Source organism: Ictidomys tridecemlineatus, chromosome 9 (genome assembly GCF_052094955.1).
Source record: "Ictidomys tridecemlineatus isolate mIctTri1 chromosome 9, mIctTri1.hap1, whole genome shotgun sequence".
Taxonomy (NCBI): domain Eukaryota; kingdom Metazoa; phylum Chordata; class Mammalia; order Rodentia; family Sciuridae; genus Ictidomys; species Ictidomys tridecemlineatus.
In genome coordinates, this window is record NC_135485.1 from 4286870 (window position 1) to 4308709 (window position 21840).

The 21840-nt window shown below is 55.7% G+C and overlaps 1 protein-coding gene across 2 annotated transcripts in view; it reads left to right on the forward strand.

The window, feature by feature from the left end:
* Nucleotides 1-989: 989 nt before the first annotated feature.
* Nucleotides 990-21840, forward strand: part of Ppp2r2c (protein phosphatase 2 regulatory subunit Bgamma) — a 97695-nt gene continuing 76844 nt past the window's right edge. Inside the window, exon 1 of one of the 2 annotated variants that reach the window (XM_005318980.5) lies at nt 990-1234. In XM_005318980.5, coding sequence (XP_005319037.1) covers nt 1165-1234 — 70 coding nt within the window. In that variant the 5' untranslated portion in view covers nt 990-1164. Of the gene's footprint in view, nt 1312-21840 lie in introns of both variants that reach the window. The other variant, XM_021722119.3, reaches the window with a different exon arrangement.

Sequence of the window (21840 nt, forward strand, 5' to 3'; positions counted from 1 at the left end):
CTCCTGAAGCCTTCTGCAGGGAGATGGGTGAGGGAAGGTACATCTCCAGCCTGTTTCTGGAGCGCCCTCAGTGCTGGTGTCCACAGCTGGATCTCACTTGTAGGCATACAGGGGTGAGCAGGAGGAGATATCAGGGCTCATCCTGGGGGAGGTAAACTCACCCTGGGCAGAATCATCCAGAGTTTCACCTTGCAAGTGCTGGCCTGCCTCCCCTAGCTTCCTCACAAAGAGCCAGGGTGCTATTGGAAGGGCCCCCAGAACTTTCCGGATCCACTCGCTCTTCTACTAAACAAGGAGCTTGTGGTCCTCCCCACTACCACCCCCTTAGGACTCCCATTCTACAGGTGCCCCCTTCAGCTGCGCCCCACCCCCTCCCAGTCCTTCTATTGCCTTCTGCCCAGCGAAGCTGCCCACCTCCTCCGCTCTTCTAGTCCCCCTATCCGTTGGCCGTCTCTTCCCCAATTGGAGCACCTGGCACCCAAGGGACCCTCCTCCCACAGCTCAGCCGACCAGCACCCCCGCCCCCACCCAGGCTGGCAGTCTCCTCCTTCCATCCCTCCTCCGTGGCGCACCCAGCCACCAAAGGTGCCCACCGCGAAGACTCGAGCACCGCGGCCCCACCTCTGCCCGGGCGCCCGCTGCACCTGCAGGGTGGCTGGGTGCACGGCGGGTGGCGGGCGGCGCGGCCGCAGGGGCGGAGGAGCGGGCGGCGCGAGGGAGGGGCCTGCGACAGCGGCGGCGGCGGCCGCCCCAGCCCGCGCAGCCCGGCTCGGCCCCGGCTCGGTCGGCGCAGCGCAGCGCAGCGCCGCGCGCGTCCCCTCGCCGCCGCCGCCGCAGCCAGGCGCACCGGCACCAGGCCACCGCCGCCGCCGCCGGCGCACGGACGCAGCGCGCACAGGCCGGCCGGGATGCGCGCCCGGGCCCCGGCCCGCCCGAACCCGCGGCCGCCGCCCGCCCGCCGCGCTCTCGCCTGACCGCGGCGCCCGCCCCGGCCACCCCGACCGGTCCCGGCCGCCCGCGGCCGAGATGCCCGCCCTCCGGGGCCCCGGCGGCCCGCGCCCCTGCTAGGCTGCGGCGGTATGGCCCGCGCGCCCGGCGCGACCTCTGCGGATTGCATCGGTGTGCGGCGGCGGGGCATGCCCAGGGCACCGGGCACGGCCTTCAATGGGCGAGGACACGGACACGCGGAAAATTAACCACAGCTTCCTGCGGGACCACAGCTATGTGACTGAAGGTAACGTACGTGTTGTCTGAGACCCCCTCCGGCCGGCCGCGGCGTGGGGATGCCGTCGCACCGAATGCCCTCCGAAGGTTTGGACCGCGCGCTGTGTGTCGTGTCCCCCGACCCCACCCCACCCCACCTTCACCCCACCTCACCCTGACCCGGGCCTGGAGGGAGGGAACCCTAGGGCACCGGCCCCCGCTGCCCAGTGCTGGGAGAGGCCAGCGCCCTCCTCCGCGCCGCCCTCCGGGAGGCAGCTTTACCCCCTGGCCAGGTAGCATCCTGATCGGCCGTGGCCATCATTTTTTTTTTTTTTTAAAGGCCATGCCTGCCGTTAAGGTGATGCGGAAATCCCGGGGAAATGTAATGGCTTAAAACCCCGTGTTTGCCATTTCAGCCCTATCCAAAGCCCGCAGAATCTTCTAGGCTGCTCACTCCTTGGAGACGGAGAGGGGCCCAGAGGAAAAATCCATAGCCAGACCCTTCGGAGAAGCTCGCCTGCCGCGGGCCTCTCCCTGCCCCCAGAGGCAGGGTCCTTTCCTGGGAGGGAGGCGCAGATGTGGACTCGAGTTTTATTCCTGGGGAGTTATATTGAGACAGGAGTAGCGGGGCCCAACCTTCAGGATTCCCACCACCCAAGTGGCACAGGTTACCCCAGACAGACCCTGCATTTAAACCCCCTAAATTGGCCCTACAGCCCAACCCCCACACCAAGCTGGTGGAACCCAGAGGGTCAGCGCCCCTCTTACATGGCAGTAACTTCCGGGGTCCCTCTGCTCTGCCTTGCCCAGAGAACGGTGGGACAGCTCCAGTGCGAAGCCAGGGGACAGCGGAGTGAACCCCTGGTGGAGGATAGGGAGACCTGGCCGTGGAGTAGCAGTGGGCTGCGCCCGCGGGGACCCTCATGCTGGAGACCTTCCCGAGTGTAGGGCGGTGCATCTCCCCCGGGGGCTGCTGGGCAGGCTGCAGAAGTGCTTGTGTGTTTTTAGCAAGAGGCTCCGTAATGGGCACCCGGGGGAAGGGCCCTGGGCACTTCGTCCCGCGGGACTGGTGCGCACGGTGCGGGAGCTGGGGAACCTGTGTGGGCCCTGCGCGATGACTAGCCTCCGGCCGGTGTCTAATGCCTGCTCCGCCGGAAATGAGGCCGAGAGGGAGCGGAGCCCTGCGGGGACTAGGCAGCGGAGGACTGCCAGGCGGGCTCGGCGTCCTGACCCCGGGGGCGGAGGCTGGGTGTGCAACCTGGGCGGACAGACCGCTGCTGAGGGTGGCGTTCCCTGCTCGGAGAGGAGAAGCGCTGAGTCATGCTTCGCCGCTGGGTGGGTGTGGGGAAAGCAGGCAGGGCTGCCGCGCTGGGGGACAGCGCTGTCAGGCCGGGCTCCGGGAGGCCCCGGGGAGCCAACGCGGCCCTTTGTCGCTTGCATGGGTGAGGTGGAGCCAGGATCCGCTGTGTGCTGGGGGTGCGCTTTCCGCTCACAGCCTGAAGAGCGGCAGAGGGTTGAAGGAGGCCTCGGGTTGCTGGCAGGTGCCCGAGCGGCCTGGCTCTAGAGCAAGGGGATCTTGGCAGGTCCTCTGCTGCGCGGATCTGGCTCCGGTCTGGCTCCCTGGAGGAAGCCTCTGTTTTCTCATCTTTATATTGGGGACGATGGGATGGGAGGCAGGACTGAGCTGTAATTAAACATCAACTGCGCGGCCCCAGCTCATAGGACATTTTCAGCATGAATTCCTTGGCATCCCCCTGGCTTCTCTCTCTGATGACTCCACCGATTCTCAGCTGTAGGAGCTGAAGCCATGCTTTTGAGTCCTTTTTCCTTTTACATGATTCCTGAGCCCCTGTGTATGCAGTCGCTGCCTTAGGACCACCCCTGCCCCCCATAGACTCCCTTGTGCAGGCTGTATTCTAGCAGGGAGCCCTGTGACCTTGAGGGGAGTTCTTCCCACCTCATGTCAGTTTCCCCACCTGTAAAATGAGAGTGCAGAAGACCACCCTGCCTATGAGGCCCAGGTGAGATGGGAGGAAGGAGCACCTTGGAACCCCAAATTGTCAATGGCAAAGTGTGGTCTGCACCTACTTTGTGCTAGGGCCTCCCACAAGGTCTCACATAACGCTCATCTCACTTTTTAGATGAGGACACTGAGGCTTGGCTTGGTCCATGGCTCAGACAGAATGTCAGGATATATAGTGCCCAGGGCTGAGGTGCCAGGGCCTTGCAGGGGCCAGATCAGATTCCTGCCGTCCACAAGAAGAAACAGTAACAGTGACTGAGAGAAAATTAGATGAGAATTGTGACCTCCTTAGAGGAAACTGGACTTTCATGCTGTGGAATCCTGACTGCATTTGGTACAGCGTAGATTTGTCAGCCTTCAGACCTGTGTTGGAATTCTGCTTCTGATGCCTCACCTCCTGTGCTGCCTTGGTCAAGTTGCTTTGCTTTCTCACTTTGTAAAGAGAGAAATAAAATGATCTCTGTCACTGACTAGATTATTGAGGTGACTATGCTAATGTAGAAAGTGCCTACTGTAGTGTTTAGCTTATCAGAATCATTTAATGAATGGCACCAGAATTTCATAACCAGTAGTGGATGCTGAGACTCAGTTTGCAAAAGACCAGGTGTTGGGGGGCTGGGGCTGTGGCTCAGCGGTAGAGCCCTCGCCTAGGTTCGATCCTCAGCATCACATAAAAATAAATAAATAAAATAAAAAGACCAGGTGTGCACATTCCTGTTCCACCCGGTGTCTCGGTCCATGCTCCTTCAGGACACCCCGCTGCGTGGGTTACTTCCTGCTCCTTCACTTGCCAATTTCTTTTGACCTCACAGTATTTGCTCTGGCAGTTCCTCTACCTGGAGACCTACCTCCTGCGTTTCTCCTGACTATCTCCCACTCATCCTTTGAGTCCCAAATTCAATGTCATCTTTGCCAGTGGGAGTCCTGCCTGGGTTCCTAAGCCTTGGGAAATCCTAAATACCTTGAGAAGAGTTTATGTCTTGTTAGTCATTCACACCTCAGTGTGAATTGGACTGCGTGGGGTTTTTTGATTCTGTGCTTACTTACTTACTTACTTACTCTTGGCTGGGCTCAGCTGCATTGAGAGTTATTGTGATCATTAGGTGTGAGTGTAGGACCCGGAAAACTGGGGGGCATGAGGGCCAGCAGTGAAGTGGAAGCACTGAGGACATTGGAGAGACCTGAGCCCTAGGGAAAGGGGACCCAGGGATAGGAGGATGTTTCTCAAAAGCTGAATATTTCCAGAAAGGGCCCTTCCTGGCTGTGCTCTCTCTTGCTGCAGAACCCAATACTCAGCCTTGGAGTGAGTTCCCTGGGTGTTTCTAGGCTAGTCTGAAAGGGTCTGGATGTGCCAAACCCTCCCACCCTTCCTTCTCTGGGCACCAGGTGCCAGGCACGTCCTCCGCTGGGCCTGGCTCTGGTCAGGCAGCATGGTTCCCACACAAGAGCTCAGCTAGGGCATCACAGGTGGATCCTGGCGGGTCTGGGTCACTTTGAGGAGGAGCAGCGACTCCCATGTGCCCAGCAGGTAAGGCATGTCAGGAGCATGGTGTGTGGCTGGGACCACAGTCAGTGTCCCCTCCCTGGAGCATCTCAGTCATCGACCCCTTGCAGACACCTGCTGCTCACACCTGAGGAAGGGCCGTGCCTCTGTCTTCTTAACCTCATTCAGGTTGTCTGTTATCCTGGGTTAGCAGGGAGGAAATGAAGGGGGCTCCGGTGAGCAAGGGCCGCCGGCCTGCCCTAACCCAGCATGTGGGCAGGTTCCACTGTGGGCACTTGTCCTGGGCTGTTCCCTAGAGGCCATGGTTTCCCGTCCACCCTCAGCCACACTGGAAAGGGTGCTGCTTGTGAGAGATGGGGTCAGTGGAGTTTCACCTTTGTGGTCATGTCACAGCCGACTCCCCAGCATGCTGTCTCTGCCTCTGGGCAGCACATGTGCTGTTCCTGGCAAGAGGCTGCGGCCATGTCTGGGTCTGACAGGTCTAAGGGTGGGCAGTCTCATCCCCTGGGCAGTGACTGTTCCAGAGGGGATGTGGGGTAGTTCTGGAGGCTGAGTGGGAAGGAAAGGGGGCTGCGGAAGCCAGTCCCTCTGTGGGGTGAGCACATCAAATCCCTGTGGTTGCTGGCAGCTCTGTTGGCACCTGGTGGGGAGCAGTCTTAAGATGGCATTGTCGATGGCCAAGTGGAGAGTGACAGAGAACCCAGGATCATGGTGACATCCAGGCCTGATGTCCACCTCACCTCTAGGCATCCAGTTGCATGAGCTGTACATTTCCTGTTCTGCCTTTGAGTCAAGTCCGACTCACGTAACCCTGACTTGGTATCAGGAAAGCCAGGAGGACTCTACAAAAAGCCAGGGTTCTGTTCACTTTCTGTTTTGGAGTTCTTTTGTCCCTTCCTGCACCCAAGTCAAGGTTGCCAAGTTCAGTTTTCCCCTTCCGGGTCCTATTGTGGTGACCTGATGTGTGACCACAAGACCTGATTTTGGCGACCTGGGTCTGGTGGAGTCTGGCTCTGAGCTGTGGTCTCTGGCTAGCCACAGTCTCTCCGGGCCTCAGTTTCTTCTTTGTTGTTGCCTATCTTTGCAAATGAGGGACCTGCCACTGTTTGGAGTTTTCAAATCTCTCTGATCTCCCTGGCCCATAGCCCCCTGTGTTATTTAAATGGCTGGGGATACCAAGCATGCCCAACCCAGGACTCATAGCACAGGCTGCCCTCATAAGCGCTCTACATAAATGACAATGTCCAGGCTAGTCCTCAGAACTGTCATCAAGTGGGCTGGCCCAAATCCTACCCCAACCGGTGGGAAACAGGCTAGGCAGGGAGGGAATTAGTTGGTGCTGGACCTACGGCCTAGGGGGCCATCAGGGAGAGCCAGGCTTTGATGTTTCAAAATCCACGTATGGACTGGCTGATTCTGCCCTCCTTCTTTGTGTCCTTCCCTACTGTGGGCTGAGTGGGGTAGAGTGTTGCTGGACCGCAGGTATCAAAGAGCCAATACAACAGTTATTTCTCAGAGGACTTGCCTCTGCTCTGGAAAGAACAACGCGCATGTGCAAAACACTAATTGTGCCTCTCAGTGATTTCACGTTCTGGGTAAATGCTCTGGCATTTAAATTGAAATTGCATGACAAGATGATGGGCAATAAAAATCATTCTAAAATATAAACTTTTACTTTCTCTTTATTTCCATTGACTTAAGCTGGAAATAAATAACATCCTGACAGATATGGAAGAGATGAAAAAACTGTATTTTAGACCAGTCAGTGAGGTTTCTTGCTTTTTGGCAGAAGGATCCCGCATTTTCTCTTTTCCAGGGCCCCACTCATGATACCCTTGTGCCTCTTTGCTGAAACTCAGGAGAGGTGGGGTCCCTGGCCACGCCCCTTGCCTTGGCCACGCCCTTCACCTTGGCTTTTGTGATTGATGAAAACGGTGAGAGAGCCTGTTATCCATTGAGTAGCTTTTCTCTCCTGGGCGGGGTCGGCTTTGGAGGTTGCCGCCCCCTGGACCCCGCCCCCTGTTTCTCCATCCCAAAGGCCGCTGGTCCTTTAACTTGGGAGTCTAGACTTAAATGTGCTATCCATGCAGGGTCCCTGGTTCATGTTTTTCGTCCAGATTTGTGCATATTAGCATATTATATATTCTCAAGTCCTAGGAGAGGTGGGTAACTGTGACCTCAGCCCCGCCCCAGTGCAGGTTGACCCTCATTTTATTGGCTGTGTACTGTTGCTGTATAGATGTGCTGTAGTTCAAATTTCACTCCTTATTGTTGGATGTTTAGGTTGCTTTTTGTCCTTTTACAGAATTTCCTGCTCTATCCCTTCCCCTAACTTTGGAATGGTGTTTTTTCAGAGCAAGTCCTATAAGTGTAATTTTATGTAAACATCACAAACATTTTTAATGTTTGATACAGACTGACAAATTATTCTCCAGAAAGTTTCCGTGTTTTGCTGCAAGCTGAGCAGCATTAGATAGTCTAATTTGTTTGACCTTTGCAAACATCATAGATGAAAAAGATTTGTTTTAATCTATGTCTGAATACCAATGAGGCTTTTTGTTCCACACACATTTACGGACTTCCCTTATGTTCCAGGGTCACGTTATATGCGAGATGCACCAAGTTGACGAGCTAGGCCATGACCTTCACTCAGTCATTCAACAAATATTAATGGAGTGCCCACTCTCTGCAAGGCACAGAAGAGGCCATGTTGCTGGATTGGGGAGAGAGCGGGGGGAGATGAGAGCTGCAGCTCCAAGGTTCGTCAGCATCTAGGGGACCAATAATGAGACATTGGAACAGGGACAGAGTCTGAGTGGTCGAAGAGCAGGAAGAGAGGCAGGAGGGCTGTGGAGTCCTTCTTTCCAGGGGACTCCTTTCCAGGGGACTGGGGCATCAGTGATGGGTCAGGCCGATCTGATATGGTAGGAGGACTCTGTAGCCCCATAGTACCCCATTGAGCCCTGCAAAGACAGAACTCGCTGGTCAGCCCTCAGGAATGATGGCCCATGAGGACTTAGGATTAAATGATGATAATGGAAACATAACAGCCATTATTATGAGTAACCATTTATTGAATACATAGTCTGTGTACCCCATTATATCTGAGGTGTGGGTACTTACCTAGTCTCACATGGTTTGTAAAATGACAGAGCTGGGTCATCTGCCTGCGGAACCTGCAGTCCTTACCCCACACTGAGTAGCTGGGACAACAGGACAGGGGCAAGTGGCCTGCTCAGTTCTGATTATGCACTGTGTTTAGAGGGTTTGAGGATTTGAACCCAGTCTGCCTGGCTCGGTCTTGGGCTCATGGGGAGAGTTCCTCTCCAGCGCACAGGTGTGTGGTGGTGGGCTGTGGGTGGTGGTCTACAGGAGACAGGAGGTGCTGGAGGGTGCGTGCAGTCCCCAGGTTTAGAGTGATGGTGTTAGGATACAGCCTTCTAGTGCTTTCCAGGCAGTTGGAACAGCCTGGTGGAGTGCCTGATGCTCACCCTGACAGCGTCTGAGCTCCTTCCTGTCCTGTTTCCAGGAGCCAGTTGCCTGCCATGCAGTCCCAGGGAGCAGGGCACAGGGGGCTGCTGTGCTGCCCAGGAGCCTTGCACAGTGGGGGCCATTGTCTTCTAGATCCTGCCCTAAATGACCCATTGATGCAGAACAAAGGCTGTCCACAGGCTCTGGCTGGGGAGTGTGGGCTGCCCCAAGCAGGGACCGGATCTCCAACTGCAGGCCTGAAGGACCCTGGGGTCAGCCTGGCTTCCCAGTTCCCCGCCAGTCCCTGTGGATACCCTAGGCTGCGGCTGCTGGAAGCTGGGGCTTGGGCTCGGCTTCGGCACAGCTGTGTTCTTCTGGCAGCTCCTTCAGCCTCTGAGCCAGTTTCCTCTTCTCCCAAGCGGAGAGAATGGCCAACTACCTAGGCTTTCAGCCAGGATTAAATGAAATAATGTACACACCACACTGGAATTGGAAGGAAAGGGAGCTACTTTTATTATTAACTTTTGAATTAAAAAAAATCCAAAAAACTATTTCACGAAACTTTTCACATATGTAAAAGTAGAGAAAAATAATACTCTAAATTGCTGTTAACTCCGCTGCAATCAAGATTTTTCTGTACTTCCTGCATTTGGCTGGAGAGTTTTTAAGTAAATGTAAGCTGGGCGTCATTACCTCATGCCACCAGGCATTCCTGAACATGAGGCCCTTCTCTTTTCTTACGCAGCCAAACCCCATTTACTCACCTCACAGAATGAGTGGGTGCTGACTCCTCGTCATCTAGACTCTGGTCTGTTGTACCAATGCCCCTGCTTGTCCCAACAGCCCTCTTACTGTTGGCTGTTCTGACCCAGGATCTGGCCCTGCCCTGCCTGTGGTTCTTCTTCCTCTTGAGTTCTTTTTGTTCGAGACCTGTCACTTCTCTGTCCCATTTTCAGACCACTGACTTGCAGGTGACATTCTTCCTTATGTTCTAAGGACAGTGCCCCCTCCACTGCCCTGACCCAGGCCCCAAGGGTCTTGGAGGCTGATGGTGACTGCTTCCCTCCTGGGGAACAGGACCGGGGTGGCCCCCACTACCCTGGACCCCCTCCCTGCTCCGCTGGGCCGCCCCTGGGTGGGGTGGGGGAGGCCCGCCTTCTTCTCAGAGTGGCAGCTTGTGTTGGTGAGGTGACCCGAGGATGAGCTGGGGCTGACACACCAGAGGCAGGTTGTCTTTCTCCCGAGCTGAGGATGGGGCAGTGAGACCTGGAGCCCCTGCCAGCCGCTCCCGCTCCTGCTTGGCTGGGAGACGGGGGGCTGGACTGGCCTGCATGTGCCCTGTGAGCCTCCCCAGAGGGGAGGTGGCTGCGGAGGACAGTTTGTTCCAGCTGCTGGTGAGCACCTGCTGTGGGGAAACCCAGGAGCCGGTGGCTTGATACCAGCGAAGTCTTTACCGTCCACCGCGGCTGGTCCCAGTTGGTGGCAGACTTGTCCCCAGAGTGGCCGGGGGCCCTTCCACCTGTCAGCTGCCTTGCCCTCTCTGTTCCTTGGGAGAGAGTGGAGAAGGTGCCCTGAAGAGCCTCCTGGGGCCTCCCTCCAATGCCATTGGCCGGAGCTAGTCACATGGCCTGCCCAGCTGCAAGGGAAGCTGGGAAATGCTGTCCCTGGCTGGGCTCCCAGGGACAGCTCTACAGATGGAACAGATGATCCTTGTGGACAGCTAGTCATCTTTGCCACATGACCCAGCAGAACAAACCGTCACTTTTTGGTCTAAAAGAATCCTGCTGAGAATCTGGCAGGGAAGACACCCTGATTCAACCCCTGACCCTCGAGTGTCCCCTTGTACAGGGACCAGAGTGGAGAGTTGCACGTTGGCTATGGGGTTCAGGGACCCTTCCTGGGAGAGGTGATGACTGATCTGAATCCTGGAAGCCAATGAGTTGAGCCCAGGCAGGTCAGGTAGGAAGGGAGTAGTGGGAATTGGTCTCAGGGGGTCAAGGCGGGCACCTCTGGAGAGGGCGTCCTTCCTGGGGACCCTGTGGGCCTGTGAAGCCTTGAGGGTGTGTGAGGGAGGGGTGCTCAGAGGAGGAGAGGAGGGGAGCTGGGAGGGAGGAAGCACTGTAAGGAATTTGTATTTCATCCTGTCGACATGGTGGAACACACAGGACATTCTCTCCACCTCATTGAAAGTAGTGTGATTTGTATTGGCTTATTGTTTTACCACACACACACACACACACAAAAAAAATGCACTCATTGTAGGAAGTCTAGAAAATATATATAGAGAAAAGGTGAAAAAGAAAATCCTACCACTGAAAATATTTGGCTTATTTTTATTTGCCTAGGTGCAGACAGCCTATCTACCTGCTATCTATCCATTTCTACATTGACTCCTTCACAAAAATATTGTTCAGACATGTACTGTGTGCTCATCCTATTTTGCATTGCTTTAAAATTTCCCTTAACAACATTATGGATAGTTTCCAGGTTATAAAATGCAGAGCCCCTTGTCCTAGGCTGCTCGCCGTCATTAAAAAGTACCAGAAAACAGAGGCCTCAAATAGCAGAGGTTTATTAGCTCACAATTCCAGACGCTGAGAATCCGAGATCAAGGTGTTGGCAAGGTTGGTTCCTCCTGAGACCTCTCTCCTTGGCTTGCAGATGGCGTCTTCTCCCTGGGTCCCATGGTCTTCCTTCTGTGTCTGTGTCCTTCCAAGGACACCAGCTATGTTGGATTAGGTCCCACTCAGGCAAGCATATTTTACCTTAATGGCCTGTATAAAGCCCATATCTTCAAATATGGGCACATTCTGAGGTCCTGCGGGTTAAGGCTTCAACAAATGAATTCGAGGGACCCCATCATCACTGTGGAGTGCACCTCATAGGCATTTAAGTCACTTCCACGTTGGTGGATTGAGGAAGTGTCTGTCTGCTCAGGGTCACGGCTGGTCTGTGAAGGGCGTCTTTGACTGTGCATCTTTGGCTCCCTCCACGGGAAGTGGAATTGCTGCTCCTAAAGGTTTGTTTTTTTAGAGGATCCTCATCTGACACCAGCTTCTCCTGATGCCCCAAGCCGGCAGTGTCTGAACCTTTCCCCAGAGCCTTGCTGGATTCAGATTTGCCCATAAAACAGTAAAATAAGCTGCATTCTTTTCTTATTTATTTATTTTCATGTAAATTTTTAAATTTGTATATGACAGCAGAAAGCATTACAATTCTTATTACACATATAGGGCACAGTTTTTCATATCTCTGCTTATATACATAGTATATTCACACCAATTCATGTCGTCATACCTGTACTTTGGATAACAATGATCATCATATTCCACCATCATTAATAACCCCATGCCCCCTCCCTTCCCCTCCCACCCCTCTGCCCTATCTAGAGTTCGTCTATTCCTCCCATGCTCCCCGTCCCTGCCCCACTATGAATGAGCCTCCTTGTATCAAAGAACATTTGGCATTTGTTTTTTTGGGATTCGCCAACTTCACTTAGCATTACCTTCTCTAACTCCATCCATTTACCTGCAAATGCCATGATTTTATTCTCTTTTATTGCTGAGTAATATTCCATTGGGTATATATAGCACATTTTTTAATCCATTCATCTGTTGAAGGGCATCTAGGTTGGTTCCATAGTTTAGCTATTGTGAATTGTGCTGCTATAAACATTGATATGGCTGTGTCCCTGTAGTATGCTGTTTTTAAGTCCTTTGGGTATAGACCGAGGAGAGGGATAGCTGGGTCAAATGGTGGTTCCATTACCAATTTTCTAAGAAATCTCCACACTGCTTTCCATATTGGCTGCATCATTTTGCAGTCCCACCAGCAGTGTATGAGTGTGCCTTTTCCCCACATCCTCGCCAACACTTATTGTTGTTTGTATGCATAATAGCTGCCATTCTGACTGGAGTGAGATGAAATCTTAGAGTGGTTTTAATTTGAATTTCTCTAATTGCTAGTGATGATGAATTTTTTTTTTCATGTATTTGTTGATTGACTGAACATCATCTTCTGAGAAGTGTTTCTTCAGGTCCTTGCGTTCTTTTCTCTCCCTCCACTACTGGGAATTGGACCCAGAGCCTCACTCAAACTAGGCAGGCACTCCACAACTGAGCTCCACCCCAACCCTTTTTATTTTATTTTATTTCTTTAAGACGGTGCTAAGTTGCTCAAACCTGTGATCCTCCTGCCTCAGACTCTCGAGTTTCTGGGATTCTCGGGTAGCTGTGTGCTGTCACTCCCGGCAAGCTGTGTGCTTCTGAATCATCTTTCAGTGAGGTTCAGCTGCCTCACTTACGCTGGTTGGCCATGGTATTCATTTGGTTGTGAGTTTCTCACTTTCTTTGCTTGTTTTTCTACATCCTTGGTCATCTGTGTCACAGAGGTGGCCCCTTGGTTTGTTGTTCACCTCTGGTGGTGTTTAATTTTATGTGATCAGATGTCAGTTTCACCTCTGTGGTTCAAAACTCTGCTGTCTGCTGAGGATGGATCTGTGCATTCCTCAGTCATGAGAAGAACCGCTGGAATATGGCGGAGGTGACACTGTGTGGCTTTGGAGGTCAGGTCATTAACAGGCCAACACAGGACCAGGCCTTACTCTTTGGGGGACACTTGGTCTTGGAAGCCAGCCACCACATTGTGAGGAAGCCCAAACAGTTTGTGGAGAGCTGTCAGCCAACAGCCAGTGCCACCCTGCTAGCCAAGGCCATCTTAAAGATGGATCCTGCAGAAGTGCCCCTGCAAACCCAGCCAGATGGCAGATTTATGAACAAAACAGTAAGTGGTTTCTGCTGGGAGTCATTTTATTCAAGGTGCTGTTACACAGCAATAGATACCGAACCTCAGGCCTTCCCCACGTTGAACCCCGAGACCTGCCTCTGGCTACTGCGGGGGCCGGTGTTGTCCCCACCAAGTCAGCAGACATTATGTCTGCTTGGTCCTGTCATCTTCCTCCATACCCAGCTCAGCCCGACACCCAGCAGATGCCCAGTGAATGGCTGGATGACCGAGTGAGCCAGCAGATGACACCTCTTCCCATCCAGTCTCAGAGCAGCGCAGGTGGGGTTTCACCAAGTGTCCTGCCTTCCCCTGGCCAAAGTCTCTGAGGGCAGCCAACTTCAGTTGGAGCGGCTCCAGGATGTGTTGACGTTGGTTGCCGTGGTCAGTTAGGTAATGCTGACCCCAGCAGCACCTCTGGGATTTCACTTAGCAAGACAGGCGGCGGGTCACAGCAGAGAGCACCACCCCTACTGCTCGCTCCGCAGTCCCCATGTCACCAAGGAAAGAACAGATGCATGTGGTGATACATGAGCAGATCACTTCTGTTGCCAAGGGTCTCGGCAGGTGTTCATTCATCCACAGGCAGCAAATGTAAAGCTGTGTTGCTTCCTTGTCTCCCTACAATGGATGGAAGACTTGTGTCCCCTACAGTTCATGTTGAAACCTTGACCCCGCTGTGAGAGTGCATGTGGGGTGGGGGGGCCTTTGGGAGGTGATTATGTTGTAAGGGTGGAGCCCTGGTGAGCGGGATTCATGCCCCAAAGAGCTCTTCTCTCCCTTGCCACATGAGGATCCAGTGGAAAAGACACCGACTGTAACCAGAAAGCAGTCGTCACCAGACAGGGACTCTGCCTTGCCTTGACCTTGGACTTCGGCCTCCAGACCTGTGAGAAATGAGCATGTTTTTTTATAAGTCACCCCAGCTATGGTGTTTTGTTATAGCAGCACAGATGGACTAAGACATTCCCAGTGATAAACACACGCCTTTTTACAAATACGGACAACTGAGAGGAGGAATTGGCCAATGAGGATGGCATTCAGCAAAGACAGGAAGTGATAATGCTGGGGTGGGGCTTGTAGCTCAGGGGTAGAGCGCTAGCCTGGCATGTATGAGGGTCCTGGGTGGATTCCTGGCATTGCAAAAAATAAAACAGAATAAACCCACAAGGAACATAAAAGTGATGACTCTGGAAGAGGACTCGTAACTGAATGTAAGTGGAAGTCCAGAAAAAGCCACTGCTCCTGGGAACGCCGAAGTTTCTGTCCTTCTTGAGGCTCATCTGCAGCCAGAGGAGCTGTGAGACGAGGGACTAGCCCTCAAATGTGAAGAGAGTGGTTGTACCCCAGAGGGTGGAGGTGCTGTGTTCAAGGACCGCTGGAAGATGTGGCCCGATGTCCAAAGCACAGGGGACGCAGTTGAGGACACTGATCCAACTTAGCGGCACCCGGAGGCACAGGGAGGGCCTTCTCCGCCTGCCTGGAGTCTTGTAAAGGCAGAAGCACTGGATTTCTTCCTCTCCCCGGCGTTTTGAATTGCAGTGTCCTGAATAAACACCATTTCTCGTTTTTAATTTCCCTGTGCATTTATAACAGTCGGTAAGAGGGCTTTTAATGTCTTCAGAAAACGTTTTAGAGGACGCAGGACGACTGTAAATTTCTTCATTGATTGTTGACATGGCTTCGAGCCGTTCCGGCTGCGTTGCAGGTGACTTTTACTGTCCTACACTTCCAGGCGGAGGACAAACCGCTTGCCCTCTGTTTTAGTCAGCTTTTTTTTTGTTGCTGTGACCAAAAGACATGACAAGAACAGCACATAGGAGGGAAAGTTACTGGTTATGTTCCCGAAGTTCAGTCCTTGGTCAGCGGAGGCCTGAGCCGAGGCCGTGGTGGTGGAAGGGCGTGGTGGAGGGAAACAGGACACAGCAACAGGAAGCAGAGAGAGTTCTGCTCACCCGGGACATAAACCCCAGAGTTTATGTCTCCAGGGATCCACCTCCTCCAGCCACACCCCACCTGCCCAACACCACCCATTAATCCATGAGTGGATTAATCCACTATGAGTGTACCCCCCACAATCCCCACCTCTGAAAAGCCCTGCGTGGTCTCATACAGGAGCCCTTGGAGGACACCCCACGTCCAGACCTAGCGCCTGCATTCCAGAGGAGCAGTGTTCACTGCTGCGTACGTCGCCTGTTGGTGCAGGAGGCTGCAGCTATGCCCAACTCCAGGAGGCTGCGGTCTCTCCCTACTGAGGCCACAGCTCAGAGCGTCACATCATCAAGTCCCTTGCTGTGGACATGGTTAGGTGGCCCACGATCGCTGTGGGGGACTCAGCTGCCCCATCTCTGGTCAGAGTGTAGACCTGGGCCCGGCTGTCGGCTTTGGAACAGCCCCTCGTGGACAGAACTGATGGAGGCAGAGGCTGAGTCAGAGTGGTCCCTGTACCAGCTCTCAGTGCGAAAGGCGCTAAAACAACCATCATGTTATACAGCCCCGAAGAGCAGTAAGACCCTTCACTAAAGCTTTGGTGAACACGTAATTCATCCTGTGTCCCAGGTCATCGAACTCAGGAGCTAAGTTGGATGTCTGTTAAGGTGCTCCTTGTGAGACAATTTTAGTCACATTTCTCTATTTTATGTCAGTACAGAAATGCCTGACAATGCAGAAGGGTAGCATCCTGATTTCATTGTCCCAGAAACATTGCTCACATTTTGTAACTGCCCCCAGATTGCAATATAAATAGTTTTGTATCATTTAAAACATCTGACACACCATCAATGATTTTCTGGCTGTGTAGTATTCCACCACACAGAGATGATTACTCATTCGGTGGTCACTTAGGGAACCATGCATCAGCTAGTGTTGTGTGTGGCCTGGGTGAGGATGGGGTGCAGGAAGGAGGATGGGGTGCAGCCCACTCCCTAGACCCTCTGTGACTGACCGTGGTCCTAACGCAGTATGATGAGCAGGGGTGCCGTGGCCCCATCCATCCTGGGGCAGGTCAGAGACACTAAAACTGTGACAGTGGCTGAGGAGCAGCCAGTGCTGCCCAGCCATTGGGGAGCAGGGAGCAGGGTGTCCCCGGCAAGAAGGACCTCATGAGCAGGCTCAGAGGAAGGTCAGCGGGTGGTCCCTGTCTGCCGGCAGGTCTTGGAGATCCCGGGTGGCATGGTGCAGTCAATCCAGGCAGGGGAAGAAGAGGAGACTGAGAGTGACCAGAGGTCCTGGGAACTTGGAGAGGGGCCATGAGGGACAGGAGGGTGTGTGGGCACTTGTAGCAGAGGCTGGGAGACCCTACTGAGGCACCTGGAGCTGCGGGGAAAGGAGGCAGAGCGGGGCTGCTGGGCTGGGGGCGCCAGGGGAATGCAGGCTGAGCCTCCTGTCCAGGTCTTGATCAACAGGGCAGCGTGGCCTGCAGGGGCAGATCCCGGGGGTGGGGCGGGGAGGACAGGGAGGGCTTCTCGCCTCCTGTAGGACTCCCGTGTCCCAGGCTTCCAGCTTCTGGTGAGCAGACTAAGACGGGATGAGCATCCTCGTGGAGGTCCGTTTGCCTGGTCCTCTTACCTCAAGTCCTCCTCTCCAGGGTGCCGTGTCCTGGTGAAAGGGTAGGAGTGTTTTCATGGGGCTTGAATACCGACTTGAATACCATGTTGTCTTCTACGCTGAAATTCAAATATCCAAAAATTTCTGGGCAGTTTTTAAGAGTAAGTCCACTTGCAGGTGGTGTGACTGGAGCCCCCTGAAGGTCACAGCCGTCCGTCTCGCTCTTGCTGAAATGACGGATGGACGTCAGCACCAGCACTGGGGGCTTGGCTTTGTTGTCACCTCTTGATGGGGGCCTGACAGGGTGGGGCTGTGTCCCTCTGGGGCTGCATCGTCATGTGAGCTGCCTCTAGGTGGGACACGGCTATTTTGTCTTCATGGTAAACTGATAGCAATGAGGTGGTGACAGGAGAAGTTGCTTCTTGAGGCCACTGTGTAAGGACGTGTCCATGATCCTAGTAACTTTCTGCCCACTGTGGGAGGTGGTGGGACGATCCACCACACCAGGAAACAGCCTCAGAGAGTCACATGCCCCTGTCACACGAAGAGTGCTGGGTGACAAATGACCCTGGACCTGATGACAAATGACCCTGGGTTCTGTGGGCCTGGCTTGGGCAGGGCTTGGCCGGCCAAGTCTTCCACTGCTGAGTGACTGCGGAGCTCCTGGGAGCTGTCCCTGGTGCAGGTTCCCCAGTGCATTGCCTGTGGGGTGGGGTGGCTGGAAGGTGGGGCTGCCTCTCAGCATGGTGGTCTTGGACAGGTGGACTCAGGTGAAGGCCAAGTGTCCGGCGGATTCAGGTAGAAGCCACATGGCATTCCCTGAGTTCCCCACAGTCTCACAGCATCTTGTTACTGTCATAGTTGGGGCTCGTCACCTGCCGGCCAGGTCGACAGGGGCTAAACTGCCCTGGATGTGGGAGAGGCCAGCTCTTGCTCTTCAGGAGCCCCCGGGACAGGTGACAGTGTTGTGCCCCGCCCCAGAAACGCAATCAGCCACAGATGGCCTGGGCAGGACCCCGAACCAGGCTGGGCTCTGTGTGACCTTGGGGCTGCCACCCCTCTGCTGAGCTCCATACTCCTGTCCTCTGACTCAGTGAAGGAGCACAGGTGCCTCCCTCCTGCTGTCCCTGGGCCAAAAATAGCAGAATCACCCAAATGTTCGCTCATTAAAAGAGTCGGAAGGAGGTGAGCAAAGGCGTTTCCGGGTGTAGGTGAGACGCCAGGCTGCCTCCTCCCTCCCCGTGCACCAGGGGCGTCGCACACGGAGGGGCGCAGGCTGGGCTGGGCTGGGCTGGGCTGGGCTGCCTCTGTCCTCGCCTGTGGCCACACCCTGTCAGGCTTGGTGGTGCCTGCAGCAGGGCACAGTGGCCCAGGAGGTGCCCTTGGCAGGCCCCTGTGTGGGGCGGAGGCTGAGAGGCAGAGGTGAGCAGGCAGGTTTTCTCTTGGATGGTTGGGTGCGGCTCGATGCCAGGAGGATGCTCCGACCTCCCCACCGGCTCCTTGGCTCCGCCTCGAGCAGCAGTTTCATGGGAAAGTGTTCCAGTCCCCATGGCGAAGGTCCTTGCCGGGCAGCGGGGGCATTCTCCACTCCCCCACACCTGGCTGGGCGGAGCGGGCGCACTGGGCACCGCCTGTTAGGTGGACCAGGCTGAGGTCTCCCTGGGCTGGCAGGAGGCGGGCTGGGCAGTGCCCCTTCCTCCTTGGGAAGCTGTCCGCAGCTTATTCCTCTGCAGGGGGTGGGCACAGAGAGGGACTCAGGCCACCCCAGGACTCACCTTTGTCAGGGGTCACTGCCAATGTGCATGTGGCCCACTATGGCCCCTCCCAGTGGCTCGATGTCTTCAGCTCTAAATCAAGCGTGTCCTCTCGGATCTCTTCAAGGGTGGACAGAAATAGCACGTGAGGCGCTGATGCTCGGAAGGAGGCCAGCACACATCCGTCCTGTTCCCGGCTGCGGTACTGGGGCCAAGGGGCCTCTCTGCTTCCGCCCATGCTCTTCAGCATGGCGGGGAAGATGTCTGACCCACTCCCATCCCCACCTCGCCCTTTAACCAGACCAGAATGTCCTGCCACATGGCCTCGAGGACTGGAGCCAGGAAGAGGGTCAGGGGCTGGCAAAATGGCCCTGGGCTGTGGGCTGCCCAGCCTGCGCCTCCTGCAGTGCCTCAGAGTTCTGAGGAGGGGCTTGTGCTGGGCCAAGAGAGCTGGACCTCTGGGGGGCTCTGGGCCAGGAGGTCAGGCAGGACAGAGCTGGTCCAGGACCCACATGGACTTCATGCTGAGGGCTCAGGACTCACTTTGCTTCTGGGCTTGGGCACCATGGGGTAAAGCAGGAGCCTGGGGTCTTCCTGGGCTCCAGGCATATCTGTTGATTGCCATTCTGGCAGGTGACCCCATTTTCAAATCCCCAAACTGGGACCTCTGTTGGGCCACACTGTGTATTTGGGCACAGTGGGGATGGCAGGTCAAAAACGGAGGTCGTCCCTGAAAACCTGGGGTTGGCATCGCTGCACAGACACCTCTAGGGACGCGTGCCAGGCAGGATCCTCTCTGTGCCTCAGTTTCCTTTTCTTGTGAACTGGGAACTCTTTCTTGGGGGCCACAGAGGCTGGCATGTCCTCTGGGAGGGAGGATGCCCTCCCTGGCAAGGAGAGCAGCAGGTAGCACAGGCCAGGCCCCAGGCAGGTCCAGAGCCTTGGGGAAGCCATCCCAGAGGGCCCGGAATGGACAAGGGTGTCAGAGCCGGTCCTTGGGAACTGGGATGAGAGGACAAAGAGCTGATGGCCTCTCTGGTTCCAAGTAGGGAGTGCAAAGTCATCCTGAGGGGACACAGCCCTAGGCCAGCTGGAGGGGCTGCATCCAGTTGTCTGTTTCTAGCAATATTTGGCCAGCAGAAGTACCTGGTCCTCGGCCTCCTGTCCAGGCCGTGGGCCCTGCTCTCCAGCCCTCCCACCCTGCCTGCCTTGCTCAGGCCCCTGTTCCGCAGACAGCCATGAGAGGTACAGTGACTCGTGGATTTGGTGGAGGTTGTGAGCACAGGGAACAGGGTGCGGGGGGTGGGGGAGGTGGCTCTGGGTCTGGGACTGTGGTCCCTCTGGTGCCGGTGCCTTTGCTCCTCAGAAGCCAGGAAGGAGGGCCCCACTGAGCCGTCCATCTGCCAACCGCAGGTCTCACTCCCCTTCCCTCCAGGAGGTTTCCAACTTGGACAGCAATCAGCCAACCCATCCTGGTCGCTCAGAGGACTGAGGCTGGGGGCGGGGGCTCCTTGCTGCAGTGCACAGAGTGCAGGGGGGGCCACCCAGTTTCCTTTGTCCTCCTTTCTGGCCACCGACCTGGGGAGGCAGAGTTAATTATGCTTTGTCTTTGTAAACAGGCAGCTATAAAAACCTATCAGCAGCTCAGCACCTTCTCCATAAAACAGGCTTGGCTGGATTTATCACCAGAGGCCCTTCTCCAGGGCTGGGAGGCTGAGGAGGAGGCCCGCCCCACCGGCTGCTGACAGGGGAAGCAGCAGGGGACAAGCCCCGGCCCCCTGTGTGCTCCCTGGGGTTGCCTCTGGGAAAGGTGGAGTTGTTGGGGGCCACACTGTTTAGGAATGGTGTGTGGAGCAGTGGCAAAAGCTGCTGCTGGGAGGCTGGTCTGGGCAGGAGGGGAGGGCCTGTGAGTGCAGGGGAGCAGGCGGAGGGGGCTGGTGGGGACTCTGCACACCCATCCATCCTGTGGGCAGTGTGTTGAGCATACGCTGGGTCAGAGCATTTCGGGGTGGGGAATGTGGCTGTGGACGTTATTGACAGGTCTCTGACCCAAGGAGTCCTTGCAACAGACCTTGTGGGCAAGTGACCAGTGCTGGGACACTGTGGAGAGGAGCCTAGGGCCCAGCTGCCCAGAGGAGGCATCTCACCAGTGTGGGTGGCAGAGGGTTAGGAGGGAGGACAGAGCTCATTCAGCACAGACCTCAGGGCCTGCTGGGTGCTGGCAGTAAGATTAGTGTTGGGGACTCTAGTGGGTGTGGGGCCAGTGGGGCAGAGGGCTCTGGGTGGGCCAGGAGCCCTGCAGTATGGAGGGAGGGCTGCCAGGGGCTCGCCCTGCTGAGGTTTGACCCATTGCAAGACCCTCCTGTCAGGGCTGGGAGTTTTACCCAGGTCTGTAGCCACCTAGGCCAGCCCTCGAGCAGTCTGCCTGGGCCTCCTAGCTCCACAGGGCTTGGGGTGGCTGGCCTGGCACTGTGTCTGGTGACTCGTGGCCTTTGCTGGCCCTTCCCCAACCTTCCTTCATCCTTCACCTGGCTGCCTGAGGGTGAATCCCTTGGTGACACCCTGTGTGGGTCACCTGGCAGTGTGCTTCCCACACCTGGCCACTGTGGCGGGTGACACTGACTGTGACTCAGTGACTCTCAAGGATCTGGGGATCCTTGTGGGCAATAAAGTGAGACCTCTGCTCAGGTTAAAAACAGGGGCGGAGGACGGGGAGGGAAGCGAGGGCTCAGGACCCCCGTGGAATAGGTTCTGCACTCCGGCCAGATGCGTCCAGTCCTGACTGGGACAGCCACCTGCAGTGGGTGCTGTTACCTCACCCCAAGATGAGTGAACAGAAGCCCCAGGGGCCAGCCCTCTCCGGGGTGCACAGCCACAGGGGTGGTGGAATTGGGTTCAGCCCCAGCTCTGCCTGCCACCAGGGCCCACGTCACCCCCACCACGCCGAGTGTTTCCCAGGCTCATTTTGTTGCTGCAGGAAATTCCAACACAGTTGCCACAGCTGTCCCAACAGCAACTGGATGAGAGAATGAGAAGGGAATCCTGGGCGCAAGGCTCACGGCTCCTGGGAGGCCAGCGGGAGGTGGTACAGAGGCCAGTGGGTGGCTCTTCCCATCCTCTCTGGCCAAGGTGGGTCGCAGCCTCCCCCAGAGCCTTTTGTCCATCCAGGACTGGACGTCCTCTGGAAATCGCATCCCCCAGATTTGGCTCCTGGAGAAGAGGAGAATGTTTGGCCACCCAGAGCTGTGGGGTGTACCCACTCTCCAGAATTCTAGGAGGGAACGGACTGTCGCCCCGTGCTGCCTGGACCTGGTGCTCAGGACCTAGGGACCTGTGGAGGGCCCTGCTTTGCTGGACCACTGGCACATGGGCAGGGACGCTGCTCCCCACAGAGCTACAGACCGGGGGCCTTCACGTGGCCCAGCCCCCTGCTGTTTTCCTTTCTCTGTGTGTCTTTGGCAGGAACAGTTCAAGGTCAAAGCTGTGTGTTCTCATGGTCCAGGGTGTCGGGAGGGTGCACATGGGATGCAGACTGCGGTCCCTGCAGATTGCCACTC